This window comes from Erpetoichthys calabaricus, chromosome 1 (assembly GCF_900747795.2).
Source record: "Erpetoichthys calabaricus chromosome 1, fErpCal1.3, whole genome shotgun sequence".
Lineage (NCBI taxonomy): Eukaryota > Metazoa > Chordata > Cladistia > Polypteriformes > Polypteridae > Erpetoichthys > Erpetoichthys calabaricus.
The window spans coordinates 215,824,955-215,838,253 of record NC_041394.2 but is presented as its reverse complement, the minus strand read 5'-3'; the positions used below and the strand labels follow the sequence as shown (position 1 = coordinate 215,838,253).

Genomic DNA, 13,299 nt, shown 5'->3' with positions numbered 1-13,299 from the left:
AGTATTCACAGCCTTTGCTATGAAGCTCAAAATTGAGTTCAGGTGCATCCTGTTTCCCCTGATCATCCTTGAGATGTTTCTGCAGCTTAATTGGAGTCCACCTGTGGTAAATTCAGTTGGTTGGACATGATTTGGAAAGGCACACACCTGTCTATATAAGGTCCCACAGTTGACAGTTCATGTCAGAGCACAAACCAAGCATGAAGTCAAAGGAATTGTCTGTAGACCTCCGAGACAGGATTGTCTCGAGGCACAGATCTGGGGAAGGTTACAGAAAAATTTCTGCTGCTTTGAAGGTCTCAATGAGCACAGTGGCCTCCATCATCCATAAGTGGAAGAAGTTCGAAACCACCAGGACTCTTCCTAGAGCTGGCCGGCCATCTAAACAGAGCGATCGGGGGAGAAGGGCCTTAGTCAGGGAGGTGACCAAGAACCCGATGGTCACTCTGTCAGGGCTCCAGAGGTCCTCTGTGGAAAGAGGAGAAACTTCCAGAAGGACAACCATCTCTGCAGCAATCCACCAATCAGGCCTGTATGGTAGAGTGGCCAGACGGAAGCCACTCCTTAGTAAAAGGCACATGGCAGCCTGCCTGGAGTTTGCCAAAAGGCACCTGAAGGACTCTCAGACCATGAGAAAGAAAATTCTCTGGTCTGGTGAGACAAAGATTGAATTCTTTGGTGTGAATGCCAGGCGTCATGTTTGGAGGAAACCAGGCACCGCTCATCACCAGGCCAATACCATCCCTACAGTGAAGCATGGTGGTGGCAGCATCATGCTGTGGGGATGTTTTTCAGTGGCAGGGACTGGGAGACTAGTCAGGATAAAGGGAAAGATGACTGCAGAAATGTACAGAGACATCCTGGATGAAAACCTGCTCCAGAGCGCTCTTGACCTCAGACTGGGGCGACGGTTCATCTGTCAGCAGGACAACGACCCTAAGCACACAGCCAAGATATCAAAGAAGTGGCTTCAGGACAACTCTGTGAATGTCCTTGAGTGGCCCAGCCAGAGCCCAGACTTGAATCCGCTTGAACATCTCTGGAGAGATCTTAAAATGGCTGTGCACCGACGCTTCCCATCCAACCTGATGGAGCTTGAGAGCTGCTGCAAAGAGGAATGGGCGAAACTGGCCAAGGATAGGTGTGCCAAGCTTGTGGCATCATATTCAAAAAGACCTGAGGCTGTAATTGCTGCCAAAGGTGCATCAACACAGTATTGAGCAAAGGCTCTGAATACTTATGTATATGTCATTTCTCAGTTTTTTTTATTGTTAAGCAAAATGACACCTTTTATTGGCTAACTAGAAAGATTACAATATGCAAGCTTTCGAGGCAACTCAGGCCCCTTCTTCAGGCAAGATGTAATCATAATGGCTAACACGGTACAGCACCCTAGTACTACTTTTATTGTTAATAAATTTGCAAAAACCTCAAGTAAACTTTTTTCACGTTGTCATTATGGGGTGTTGTGTGCAGAATTCTGAGGAAAAAAATGAATTTAATCCATTTTGGAATAAGGCTGTGACATAACAAAATGTGGAAAAAGTGATGCGCTCTGAATACTTTCTGGATGCACTGTATATTAATGAACATTATTTTAGTTTCAAAAATGAACAGACAATACAAATTTAGCTTTTGCTAGTTGACTTATGACAGTTTTCACAACCCCTCCAACCCACTAGTCCGTTCAAGATCATATCAGTGTGGCCTGCATTGTGCTTAATTTATGAGCTGAGCCTTATGAATGTTTGGCCAAGTTGGATGTCTGCAAACTTACTTTATTTTGGAATGAACACGTAGAACAGCTTGTTTTGTTACTTTTGTGGAATTTAGTAGAACAGAGAAAGTGGAGCCATGTCCATGAGTCTTCACTTCTCCATTCCTTTATCACAGAAATAAAAGCAATTGATTTTGCTATTACTTGTACAAATGTAATGTAAATGCAAGTTAAAACGATTAGATATATAGATCACATCATTGCACTCTCATGACATTTTATTTTTGGTCTAATTTATCCATCCATCCATTTTCCAACCCGCTGAATCTGAACACAGGGTCACGGGGGTCTGCCGGAGCCAATCCCAGCCAACACAGGGCACAAGGCAGGAACCAATCCCGGGCAGGGTGCCAACTCACCGCAGGACACACACAAACACACCCACACACCAAGCACACACTAGGGCCAATTTAGAATCGCCAATCCACCTAACCTGCATGTCTTTGGACTGTGGGAGGAAACCCACGCAGACACGGGGAGAACATGCAAACTCCACGCAGGGAGGACCCGGGAAGCGAACCCAGGTCTTCCAACTGCGAGGCAGCAGCGCTACCCACTGTGCCACCGTGCCACCCTGGTCAAATTTAGAATGGCATAAATATGGCAATAATTAAAGCAATTTTTTTTTTGCCTTAAAAGAACAGCTTTATACTTTATTAAGATAAACCAAGCAGGATTTTAAAATAATATTTGTGATTCTTGTAGAATCAAAATGGCAAACCCATAATTATATAATTTCAGGGAGAGAATGCTTTTATTTTCTCTTTCCTCTTCATTAACAATTTTTGAAGGATTTTGGACACTAGGATTAGAAAATGGCAAAAAATGGCACAGAATTAAAATTTCAAATTATAACATAAATCAAAATGGCAAAGTCCATTTGTGAAATGAAAACCTCTTATGGTCCATGTAAAGATCTGCTTTTCAAGTGAATCTTAGCTAGACTGTATAAGACCAGGCCTTTTAAATGAAAGTAAATGCGACTAAAACACAAAGGCAGACAATTCATGATGGTAAAGGTGTTCTTCATTCACATTCCACAAAAAAAAAATAAAGCATTTATAAAAAAAAATAATTTATTGAAAACATTAAACAAAAAAAGCATTTTTATTGGTGTCCAATTTAGAACTCAAATCAGTACGCAACAATTTTGTACCAGTGGATTTCAGAGCTCACAGAAATAATATAAACTATTTCTTTGCAGTGCTCTCCCTCAACCATTGTCAACAAGATGCCAGCCAAGCATACAGAATACAGTAAAGGTTCATCAGGGTCACTTCTCTGAATACAGTATTTTGGTAGTTGAATAACTAGGCTGTTAAATGGCACAAAGAGGATAAATTAATGAAGAAAGCTAACCCAAAAAATCAATTCTAAATTCAAAACCCAGAAAGGGTTTAAGTGAGGAGCCTGGTGGAAAAGTCCGTAAGTATGGCGAGGATGTGGTCCAAACGGAGCCAATAACTACATGATGTCAGAATGACCATGTGAGTGTCTTCATTAGACTGGTGGAGATGGCAAGGGCTATAAAAGAGATTGCTGTTAGCCTATTAAAAATAACAAGAAAAAAATAACATGTAACTTGTACAAAAATATTAAATACTTGATTGGTAATTGATCAAGGTGTGAGTATCTTAGCAGCACAGTAAAACATTAAAAGTTATGTTCAGAGTTTAAAAAAAGGGAATTCTGAAGGATAAATAGAAAAAGGATGATGTTCAAGCATACTGGTGTGGTAAGAGCAGTGGCACGTTTACCAAAGCTAAGGACAAGCATGATCAAGTATTATACTACAGTAGTCTACAAATGGAATATCTTCAAATAAAATCAACAGGCTGTCAGGAGGATAACGAAGCACATAACACTGTAAGGCACTTAAATCTCCAATGGTCTAAACACATCAAACCCAACGTATGGAAGGTTCAACGGAAAAAGAACTTATTTTGGATAGACTAAAGTGGGAATTATGCAAACAGGCAGTGGATAGCTAGGACTTACCATTTGGTAAGAAATAACAGGTTTCCTCAAAAGAAAAACAACATTTAGTTTCAATTACATTGGTCCGTGGCTGTTTTGTCTGACATGCTTTCTGTGTAGAGATGACCGTAAAACTTTTTTTTTTTTTTCACCTAGAGAGAATGAAATCACAATTTCCAAATAAAAGGTCCACAAAATGTACTGATTGTATCTAATTGTGCAAGTAAAATGTATTTTTGTTAAATCGTTTTACCGGCAAACATATACATGGAATAAATACACAAATATACAGTTGTAATTAAAATGGGTTTACTGACAAGTCAACAGATTGTTGTCGAACACATGTCTGCTTTTGGAAATCAAATGTGAATTGTCCTTGACTTGCACCTTCTCTTTTAGAGGCATCAATTATCAGAGGTGCACATTTTCCCAAGGCACTTACTGGGCTCCATGGCTGACATTGGCATATCATATAAAAATAACCTTTTGAGTACAATTTACAAAAAATGTATTATTACAATTTATAACCCACGTTTTCTTGGGAGTAAGCTTCTTCTTTTTTTTCTCTCTCTCTCTCCAACAGTTATTAAAAAAAACACCTGAGGATAAACACCTGAAATATCCTCTAGAACACTAGGGAAATAATTTACAAAAATGGTACACAAATTTTTCTGATCATGCAGAGACTTCTTACATCTTCTGTTAATAATTAACAACAGCATATTTGTCAAATTGCCCTGTACAGATATAAAACAAAGTGTATATAGCTATCCAGCAATTAGCAAATAGGAAAGGCTGCATTGTCCTTGATTACTGCAAATGGTCCAACTTGTTATGAACACACAGACCTACACGTGATAACATTTTGTTTCTCTATTATATATTTAAATATATATATATATATATATATATATATATATATATATATATATATATATATATATATATATAAATATATAAATAAGAGATCAGCGCACATTCAATAGTTATTTATTTCCTATTTTAAAAACATGGTTTGACTAAATGTTAAATAAGGCAAGTACATGGTCCCAGAAATGAAATATTACAGATTTTAGCACCTGAATTCAAAACCCTGGCCAAAAAAAGTGTACAAAAACTATGTACCATCATGTTATCAAGATGATCTACGCTGCTTGAGACCGTGTTAGTACAAAGTAAAAAGACTGTAGTTATAGAGTGGAAAACATTGTCTTCTTCCACATACTGCGAGACCTGGGAGGAAAAACAACAAAAACAAAGGAAGTCCAGTATTGGGATTTTCTAGATTATCTGGTTAGGTCCATTCAGAAGGTGGATCCCTTGGGCCCTTTGGTTTGGTGCAGCGATTACTGAAGCCTGTGAAAAGTGAAGACAAAGTGTTACATAAACCTATCAGATCTGTCCGGCAACAGCAACTACTGTGTACTGTTTCAGCAGTTTACACATCAAGTGCATACAGACAGCTTAACAAATATTGCCACAGTTATTATTTAACATCAAGTATTGACATTCTCCAGGCAGCTTTAAAACTGTTCTGAACTGCCTGGCTCTCTTACAGTTGTGTTAAAAAAAACAAAAAACATCTGTACAACATCGGTAACTTGATGAACCACTATTATTAGCAGTAGTGGAAAATAATGTACTTGTAGATATAGTATTCGAAAAACAACAGACCTAACCGTCATGACATGCACGCTGCTTATTCCAAGTAGTTGACTCGTTCTTTGAAAGGGGTGTTCAAAATAATTGCAGAGAATTCCCTTATTCCGTGAAAAAACGAATGTCACTATTTGTCCTTTACTAAGGAAGAAGGGAAGCAAATGTTTCACACATTGTTAATAAATATATTTCTCCTTCTGAATTGCTAAGTGGGCCGTTCCAAACATGGTTCAGAGGAACAACGTAAGTTGATTAAAAAGTTGATTATAGAGGGGAAAAAGGCATAAAGAAGTGCAGCAAATTATAAATTAGGATGTTCAATTAAAAAGATCTCAAATGCTTTAAAATGGCAACAGCAGCCCAAAATATGTGGAAGAAAATGAGCAACTACTGTTAAGACAGAATAGTCAAAATGACAACGATTCAGCTAATCATCACTTCCAGAAAGACTGAAAATGATCTAATATTACCTGTAAATACTGTTACAATCAGAAGACGTGTGATCGAAGCTATCAGCAAGAAGTCCCTGTAAAGCACCATTGTTGTAAAAACAGCATGTGCAGAATCGGTTAACATTTGCCAAAGAACACATCGATTGGCCCAAAGAGAAATGGCATAACATTCTGTTGACTGATGAGAGTAAAATTGCTCTTCTCAGGTCTAGTGGTCATCAATAGTAGGTCAGACGAACCCCGGTACTGAATTCAAGTCACAGTACACTGTGAAGACAGTGAAGCATGATGGTGCAAAAATCATGGCATGTTTTTCATACTACGTTGTTGGGCCTATTTATCGTATACCAGGGATCATGAATCAGTTTGAATACATCAGAATACCTGAAGAGATTATGTTGCCGTATGCCAAAGAGGAAATGTACCTGAAATGTGTGTTTCAGCAAGACAATGACCCCAAACACACTAGTAAGCAAGCAAGGGTTCCAAACAAGAAGGATTGAGGCAATGGAGTGGCCAGCTCTATCCACTGACCTCAACCCCATTAAAAACTTGTGGGGTGACATTACAAATGCTGTTTCTGAAGCAAAACCCAAAAATTCACAGAAACTGTGGAATGTAGTTCATTTATCCAGGGCTGAAACACCTGTTTGTAGGTGAACAGCAGTTATCAAAAACTAGGGTTAGGCAACTAAGTACTAGTTCAGTTTGAGTTTGAAGGGAAAAATGTCAACACTGTTATGTTTTTGAACAGATTAATATTCTTTTACAGGAAACAAAGAAAAGGAATAACACAGACTTGATAAAATTTGTTAACACTTAGATTTGGAATTGGATGTGTAATGTTTCCACTACATTTGAAATATGGAAATAAAAGCTGTTAAAATATTTCACTTTATTCACATTTTAACACACTATTTATTTGAACACTATTTTATATTTGGAAGAATAAGTTAAAAAATAATAAAAAAAAAGCCTAGAGCTTCTACAGAAACCCTCCGTCACATGTACAGCACAGCTCAGGCTTGCATTAGTTACATTTCCAGACACTCCAATGACATACAGGAGGCAGACACAAGAGTATGTTTGCTTGGACTGTGTTCTGCGGTTATCGGCAGGAGGGCAATGGCGTGACTGTCTAGCTGGTATTTCATTGTTTTGGGAGGAAAATTCCCTAAGGTGGATTCATTTGTTGTTTAGACTATGCAGGTGTCAGCTAAAATTGTGACAGTCCAACAGATTGATGGACCTTTTCCCCAGTCGGCAGCTCTGGGTTAGGAACAATAGGTGGTGTGTGAGTCTGTGGGCCAGGTGTCCAATGAGTGAAGAAGACCCAGGTTAGAAGGGTAAGCTGTTGTTGCTAATGCGTCTTGTCTAGTTTATTCTGAAAAACCAAAATCAGACCCACGGATTGTCTCTGGACACACAAACAAAGGCTTATGTTGCTGATTGATGCTGCAATGATATGTATGTGATTCATGGTATAGCTTTATTTAGTGGTGTCATAAGTTGTCCCTGCCAGATATGGGATCAGTGACCTTTGCATCATATTCATCAGCCTCAGTGGGTGCCTCTTGAATCATCATTCAAAACTAGTGTCTGCAAAATGAAGGGAATTTTGAGAAGAGTAAACCTTTTCTGACTCTGGTCTTTAAAGTTGCAGTAGTCCAGATACTCTATGTAACTACCTGAGGGTGCACCTTGACAGAAATAGAGAGTATGCGGCAAACACAAAAGCCATGTATGAAAAACGGCCACAGTGAAATACAGTGTGGCCCATGAAAAAGTGGCACACCTCCACTGAGACGACTCCCATCTTGTTTGCCGCCAGATGGGCAGTCGTGTTGCCCAACTTGTTTCCTTGCTGTCTGACCCCTGGAAACCACTTTTGTGGTGGCAGTGAACTGAAGTGGTCAGTGCATACTAGTGCAGCCGAAATAAACGACATGCAGTATTGGTTGCAAAAAAGAGTATTTCCCTGACTAAAAAATTATTAGCAAGAGTTTATGGACACCACGATCGCCTGACTTCACAACATGCGACTATTTCTTGTGGAGTCATTTAAAGGGCTGCATGTATGACATAAATCCGCGGACTGTAAATGAACTGAACTTGAACACTGAAAATGCGATACAGAGAATCGATCCCATGACGATGCAAAGAGTGTACATGCACATGCTGAAATGGGCACAGAAATGTATTGACACACAAGGAGATCACTTTCAGCATCTTCTTTAAGTGCAAGTACCAAATCTGATCATTTCTCTCTTTACCACATAATACAGTCGTCTCAGTGGAGGTGGCCACCCTGTATATTTTCAGAGGAGGCTCAGGTCCTTCAGCTAGGTGCTACCAGACTGTAGGTGTGAGCACGTCTTCACTCTGTGGTATTTTTGGAACACTGGATGAAGACAAATGATGCCAGCAGACTTAATAGGAAGGCTGGCTCTGTTGCGGACATACCCAGGAATTTATCGAGACAAAAGCGCAGAGTTGAGTGTTGGGTAACCAGCTGACTATCATGAAGAATGTCTTATGCCCTTTACATGACACCTGTGTAGAACACTGAGGCTGATTCAATCACGGTGCTCCAGTGAATGCTACTGGAGGTCACTTTTACCAGCTACCATAACCTCTGGCTATTGGTTTACTTCATTATTAGAATGTTGATATTAAAAAGTGTGTGGATTACTTTATTTCATCTACTAGGGGGCTCCGCCCCGTGCTCGCTTCGCTCGCCAACCCCTGGTGTTGGGAATGACAAAGAGCGTGATGTATGAATGAGATATAGAATAGTGTGACGGTGTAGATGATGCAAATAGAAGGCAAACGATAAAGTCTGTGGCACAGTGTAAAGGTTTATTTGAAAATTTCTTTGTACACGCCGTTTAAGTGTAAAAGGTAATTTCAGCTCAGAACTTGTAAGGTCAATGAAGATGATTATTGTTGTGATCAGAGTCAAGTTTGTCAGAGCTTAGAAAGAGTTGTGTCTCTCCAGGAAGTAATGGAATGACTTGGGTATGTATGTTTTGCACATTAATATTTTTTGGACATAATATAGTGCGTTGTGTTAAAAGGGGCATTTGGTCTAATGAGATTGCTGTTCCAAATCTCTCTGTAACTAAGTCGTCGCAGATAAAGGCTTGAGGAATTGTAATAATATGTGGCTGAAGTCCATCTGTATTGGTGAGTGTACCATCTCTCAGTTGTAATAAGCAATTGTTATGATCTGGTTCTGGACATCGTATCTTTTTTACTAACTGTATCTTTTGAAAGCAATGCCAATTGTCTGCGTATTTTAAGGTGCACTGAACAATAGCTGAGTGCATGGCATCTGGAAGAATAGCTAAGCACTGTCTAAAATCTCCTCCTCATAAAAGTACCTTTCATCCAAATCGAATATTATTATTCATAAACGTTTGTAGAAGTTTATGAATGGTATTGAGTAAGTGACTTTATGCCATTGTACATTCATCAATAATTAACATTTTTTCAAGACGGATGTCACGTGCAGTGCCACCGTTAATGTTCATAGTGGATACCGATTTGTAGGATCTAATGCAGTTGATAAAGATTTCACTTTCAGGTACATCGTTAGTTAGAAGCTTTTGTAGATATTCAGTATATGAATGTAAAGAAGGCAGTCTAATTTGACATTCATTAATCCGAATGAATTTTCCCGGTGTATGTTTTGCTTGTGCCGTTTGAGAGGCGCGTTGTTGCATGTGTAGTATTTGAGACGTGTTGTTTTGGAGCTGTAATCGATTTGCCTGTGCTGTGTGAGAAGACTGTTGTAGCCTTCCTTGCCGTTAACGTATGTCTGAGACGGGAGGTGTTTCGTTTTGAATCCGTGACTGTTGCGATGCAGCACTTTGATTGATAGCTTGCGTCATGTGGATCTAGGATGTAGATTTGTGCATATTTGCGTTGTTGATTTGTTTCAGGGTGCACTGTTCCAATGCGATGCAGTATTTGTGCACATATGGGAAAGCAGTATGGGCCATTGCCTTTTGGTGGCCTGATATTTACTCCGGTACATGCAAAAGCAAATGAACTATTGTAGGATCTAATGCAGTTCATAAAGTTTTTACTTTTAGGTACATCGTTAGAAGCTTTAGTTGAGCTTTGCGTTTTTGGAGTCGAGACATTTTTTCTTTTAGAAATATGGATAAGTAATAAGGAGTATTGCACTCACTGTTAATATGGAGCCTTTTCTGCGGTTGAACGGTTAATAGTGCCTTATTGTAATGAGATCCACCTATGCTGCATAGCCGTCTATTTTGTTGTTTCTTTCGTGTTCGTGTGTTTGTTCCTGTTATCCTTTCCTTTTCGTTTTGTACCCGTGACCGTGTATTCATGACTTGTTTCTTTCTCAGCACGCGAAATATGGATAAGTAATAAGGAGGATCGCAGTCACTGTTAATATGTTTCCTTTTCTGCAGTTGAACGGTTAATAGTGCTTTATTGTAAGGAGATCCACCTATGCTGACACCTATGCTGTCTAGTGTGAAGGTGTTGACGTTCACTTTAGAATATGTGGCTTTGGGTGTCACTTCTTATGGATGTGTGTGTGTGTGTGGGGGGGGTGAGGATTGTTGTTGCGCGAGCGTCTTCTTTCTTTTTGTGTTCCTGTGTCTTGTTGAATCCCCCTCTTTGTGTGTGTCCCGTCCCTTGCTTGTAGGGTCTGTGGGGTGGTTTTGTGTTCTTTTTTTTGTGTTCCATGGGCTTGTTGAATCCCCCTCTTGGTGTGTGTCCCGTCCGGTGCCTGTAGGGGGGGGGGGGGGGGGGGGGGGGTTGCCTTGCTGTTGTGCGCGAGCCTCTTTTTTTTTTTTTTTTTTTTTTTGGGTCTAGTTTCGTGTGCAATGTGTTTCGTGCTTTGCCTGCGTTTGACTACTTTTTTATGTGCCTTTTCCTTTTTTTCGGTGCTCGTTGCGCCTCATTTCTCCTTTTTTGTCTTTTTTCTGTGCTCACTCCTTTTTTCTGTGGTCTTGTCCGCCTTTCGCGGCCCCTCATCTGCCTCTCGCGGCCTCTTTTGTCCCCCTCTCGCGGCTCCTCATCCGCCTCTCGCGGACTCTTTTTGCGCCTGCGCAGTACGTCTTTTTGCAGCTACGGCCCATGGCCGGATGTGCCTGCGTCCATCATCCGGTTTAGCATTCTCGGTTAGTAATATGGATTTCTTTGACTTAATATTTCAATTTGACTGTAGTGTCATTTTTATGTGTCAACTTCTGTAATGCGTCCATGCATCCCTACTCCAGAGGTGCATTACATTTATATGCAGTGACTCCTTCTTGTTATTACTAAGTTTACACACTAAATGCTTTGAAATCTTTAACCAAAATCAAAGGGCACCTGAGTGAACAAGTAACTTTTAACTTAGGCGGAGTGGTGGCTCTGAAGCTAGGGATCTGCACTGGCAATCGGAAGGTTGCCGGTTCGAATCCCGTAAAATGCCAAAGGGGACTCTGCTCTGTTGGGCCCTTGAGCAAGGCCCTTAAACCTACAATTGCCAAGCGCTTTGAGTAGTGAGAAAAGCACTATATAAATGCAAAGAATTATTATTATTATTAAGAATTATTATTATTAATTATTATTGTATAATTTCTGGAAAGAAGAAAAACTCATCCAACACCCATTGCACAGTGTAAAAAGGGAACTGCTGCCCTATACTTAACTTAAGTCTTTTATATCTTGGTACAGACATTTTAGACCCATCTTCCTTTACAGAACTGCTTTAGCTCATACCCATAAGTAGGTTTTCAACCATGACCTGCTTGATTCAGGTCCTGCCACAACATTACTTTTGGATTTGGCTAGGCTAGTCCAAAACTTTAATTTGCCTTCTTATCAGCCATTCTTACCTTTGTGTATTTGGCATTGTCTTTCTGCACGACTCAACCAAGCTCATCTCATGAATAGGTTATATAGCCAATTTCTTATACATAGATCCTCATATTACGAACAGTCATCCAGGTTCTGTGCAGCAAAGTATCCCAAAATTTTAGGGGATCATGCAGGTGCTGCCTGGTAAATGAGACATGAGAATTTATGTTTTTTGGGGTTTTTTTGTGTTCTTTTGTGAACCAGCCTTGAAACAGCTTTGTGGCCCTTTTTTTCCTGGTCTCTGATCATTACTTTATGTGCTTGTTCAATCTTTGTGTTGGTCATTTGACTCTGATGGTAAAGATCAAAATAAGTTTATATGTGTTCGATAAACTGACTCTCGTAATCCCCTTAATTGGGTTAATTTAATTACAATGTCATTATAATTTTGTTCATTAGATGAATAAGAAAAATATTATTTGACCATTCAGGTGCAATTTATCGAATACTAGATTTTGGTGGATGACCTAAAAACAATTAATGTAAAAAAAAATTACAGTGATAAAGGAAATATGGAATGAGGCAAATACCGTGTCATGGAACTGAAGTTGTAGTACAATTGTGTAAGTGTATTTTTACAACTAATTCACCAGGTGCATTTGGAAAAATCAGAAGAGAGTACCTGATCATTTCCAAGCTAGAATTTACTGTAGTAAACAGTCTAACTCCACAGAGAAGACAGCCTATTATGAAATCAAACCAAGGCTTGTGTCCCGTAGTGTGACAATGACACCTGCAGTAACACAAAGCTATTCTGTTCAGTCGTTCATCACTCTTGAGGCTGTAATTTCTAGAATAAGATAACATTTCTTGCCATATAATTGTGATACCTCAGCAATACTCTTCAGTGAATGTGAGATGTCAAAGGTAGCCCTGGGTAATACATTTTTTCTTCTCAGGGGTTTCAACTTGGAATTGAAACTGTCATTCAAATAGCACTTCTGTGTCAGAAGCTTCAAACTACAATTATTCAGAAAGGAAGTGAATCTGATAAGGTACCTTTCAAAAATAATCTGCGGCTCCTTTTTAAACACACATGCTATACAATCCATCCTGCAACCAATTTTAATTACACAATATGAAATGTTACAGGGTAATTTTCATAAGATAGAAGTAAAGAGTTAGATGCTGTGCCACTCTCTGTGCTCTCTCTGAATGTACCTGCTGGAATCATGAATCTTGTCTACTTCTTTCAGGAATGGATAAGCTTAGCTTTTGCAAATAAACGAAAATGGCTATATTCCAAATATGATGAGATGAAAATACTAAACAATTATTGAGATTTCTACTAGAAACAAAAGTGTGGGGCTTTCTGTAAGACATGTTGGTGCCGTGCACAAAGTAAAAAAAAGAAAGCAAATGAAATTGCTACACTTGTAGAGCACATTACTGTTACAAAATCAAAAGTAAACACTTATCAGATTTGCCACTTATATTACAAAAATAAAACATATATTGCTAGTTGGTTTGAATGATGCATTCCTGACATCACACCACTGGTTACCTGCACTTGGCAATTTGTAATTGTCATCTCTAATACCCTAGTGGGTT

At 39.3% G+C, this 13,299-nt stretch overlaps 1 protein-coding gene across 2 annotated transcripts in view; it reads right to left on the bottom strand.

Moving 5' to 3' along the window:
- Positions 1–3,348: 3,348 nt before the first annotated feature.
- Positions 3,349–13,299, bottom strand: part of LOC114659261 (tyrosine-protein phosphatase non-receptor type 12-like) — a 174,022-nt gene continuing 164,071 nt past the window's right edge. For both annotated transcript variants that reach the window (XM_028811663.2, XM_028811655.2), the window contains one exon: positions 3,349–5,110. In XM_028811663.2, the coding sequence (XP_028667496.1) occupies positions 5,049–5,110 (62 nt within the window). In that variant the 3' untranslated portion in view covers positions 3,349–5,048. The remainder of the gene's footprint in view (positions 5,111–13,299) is intronic.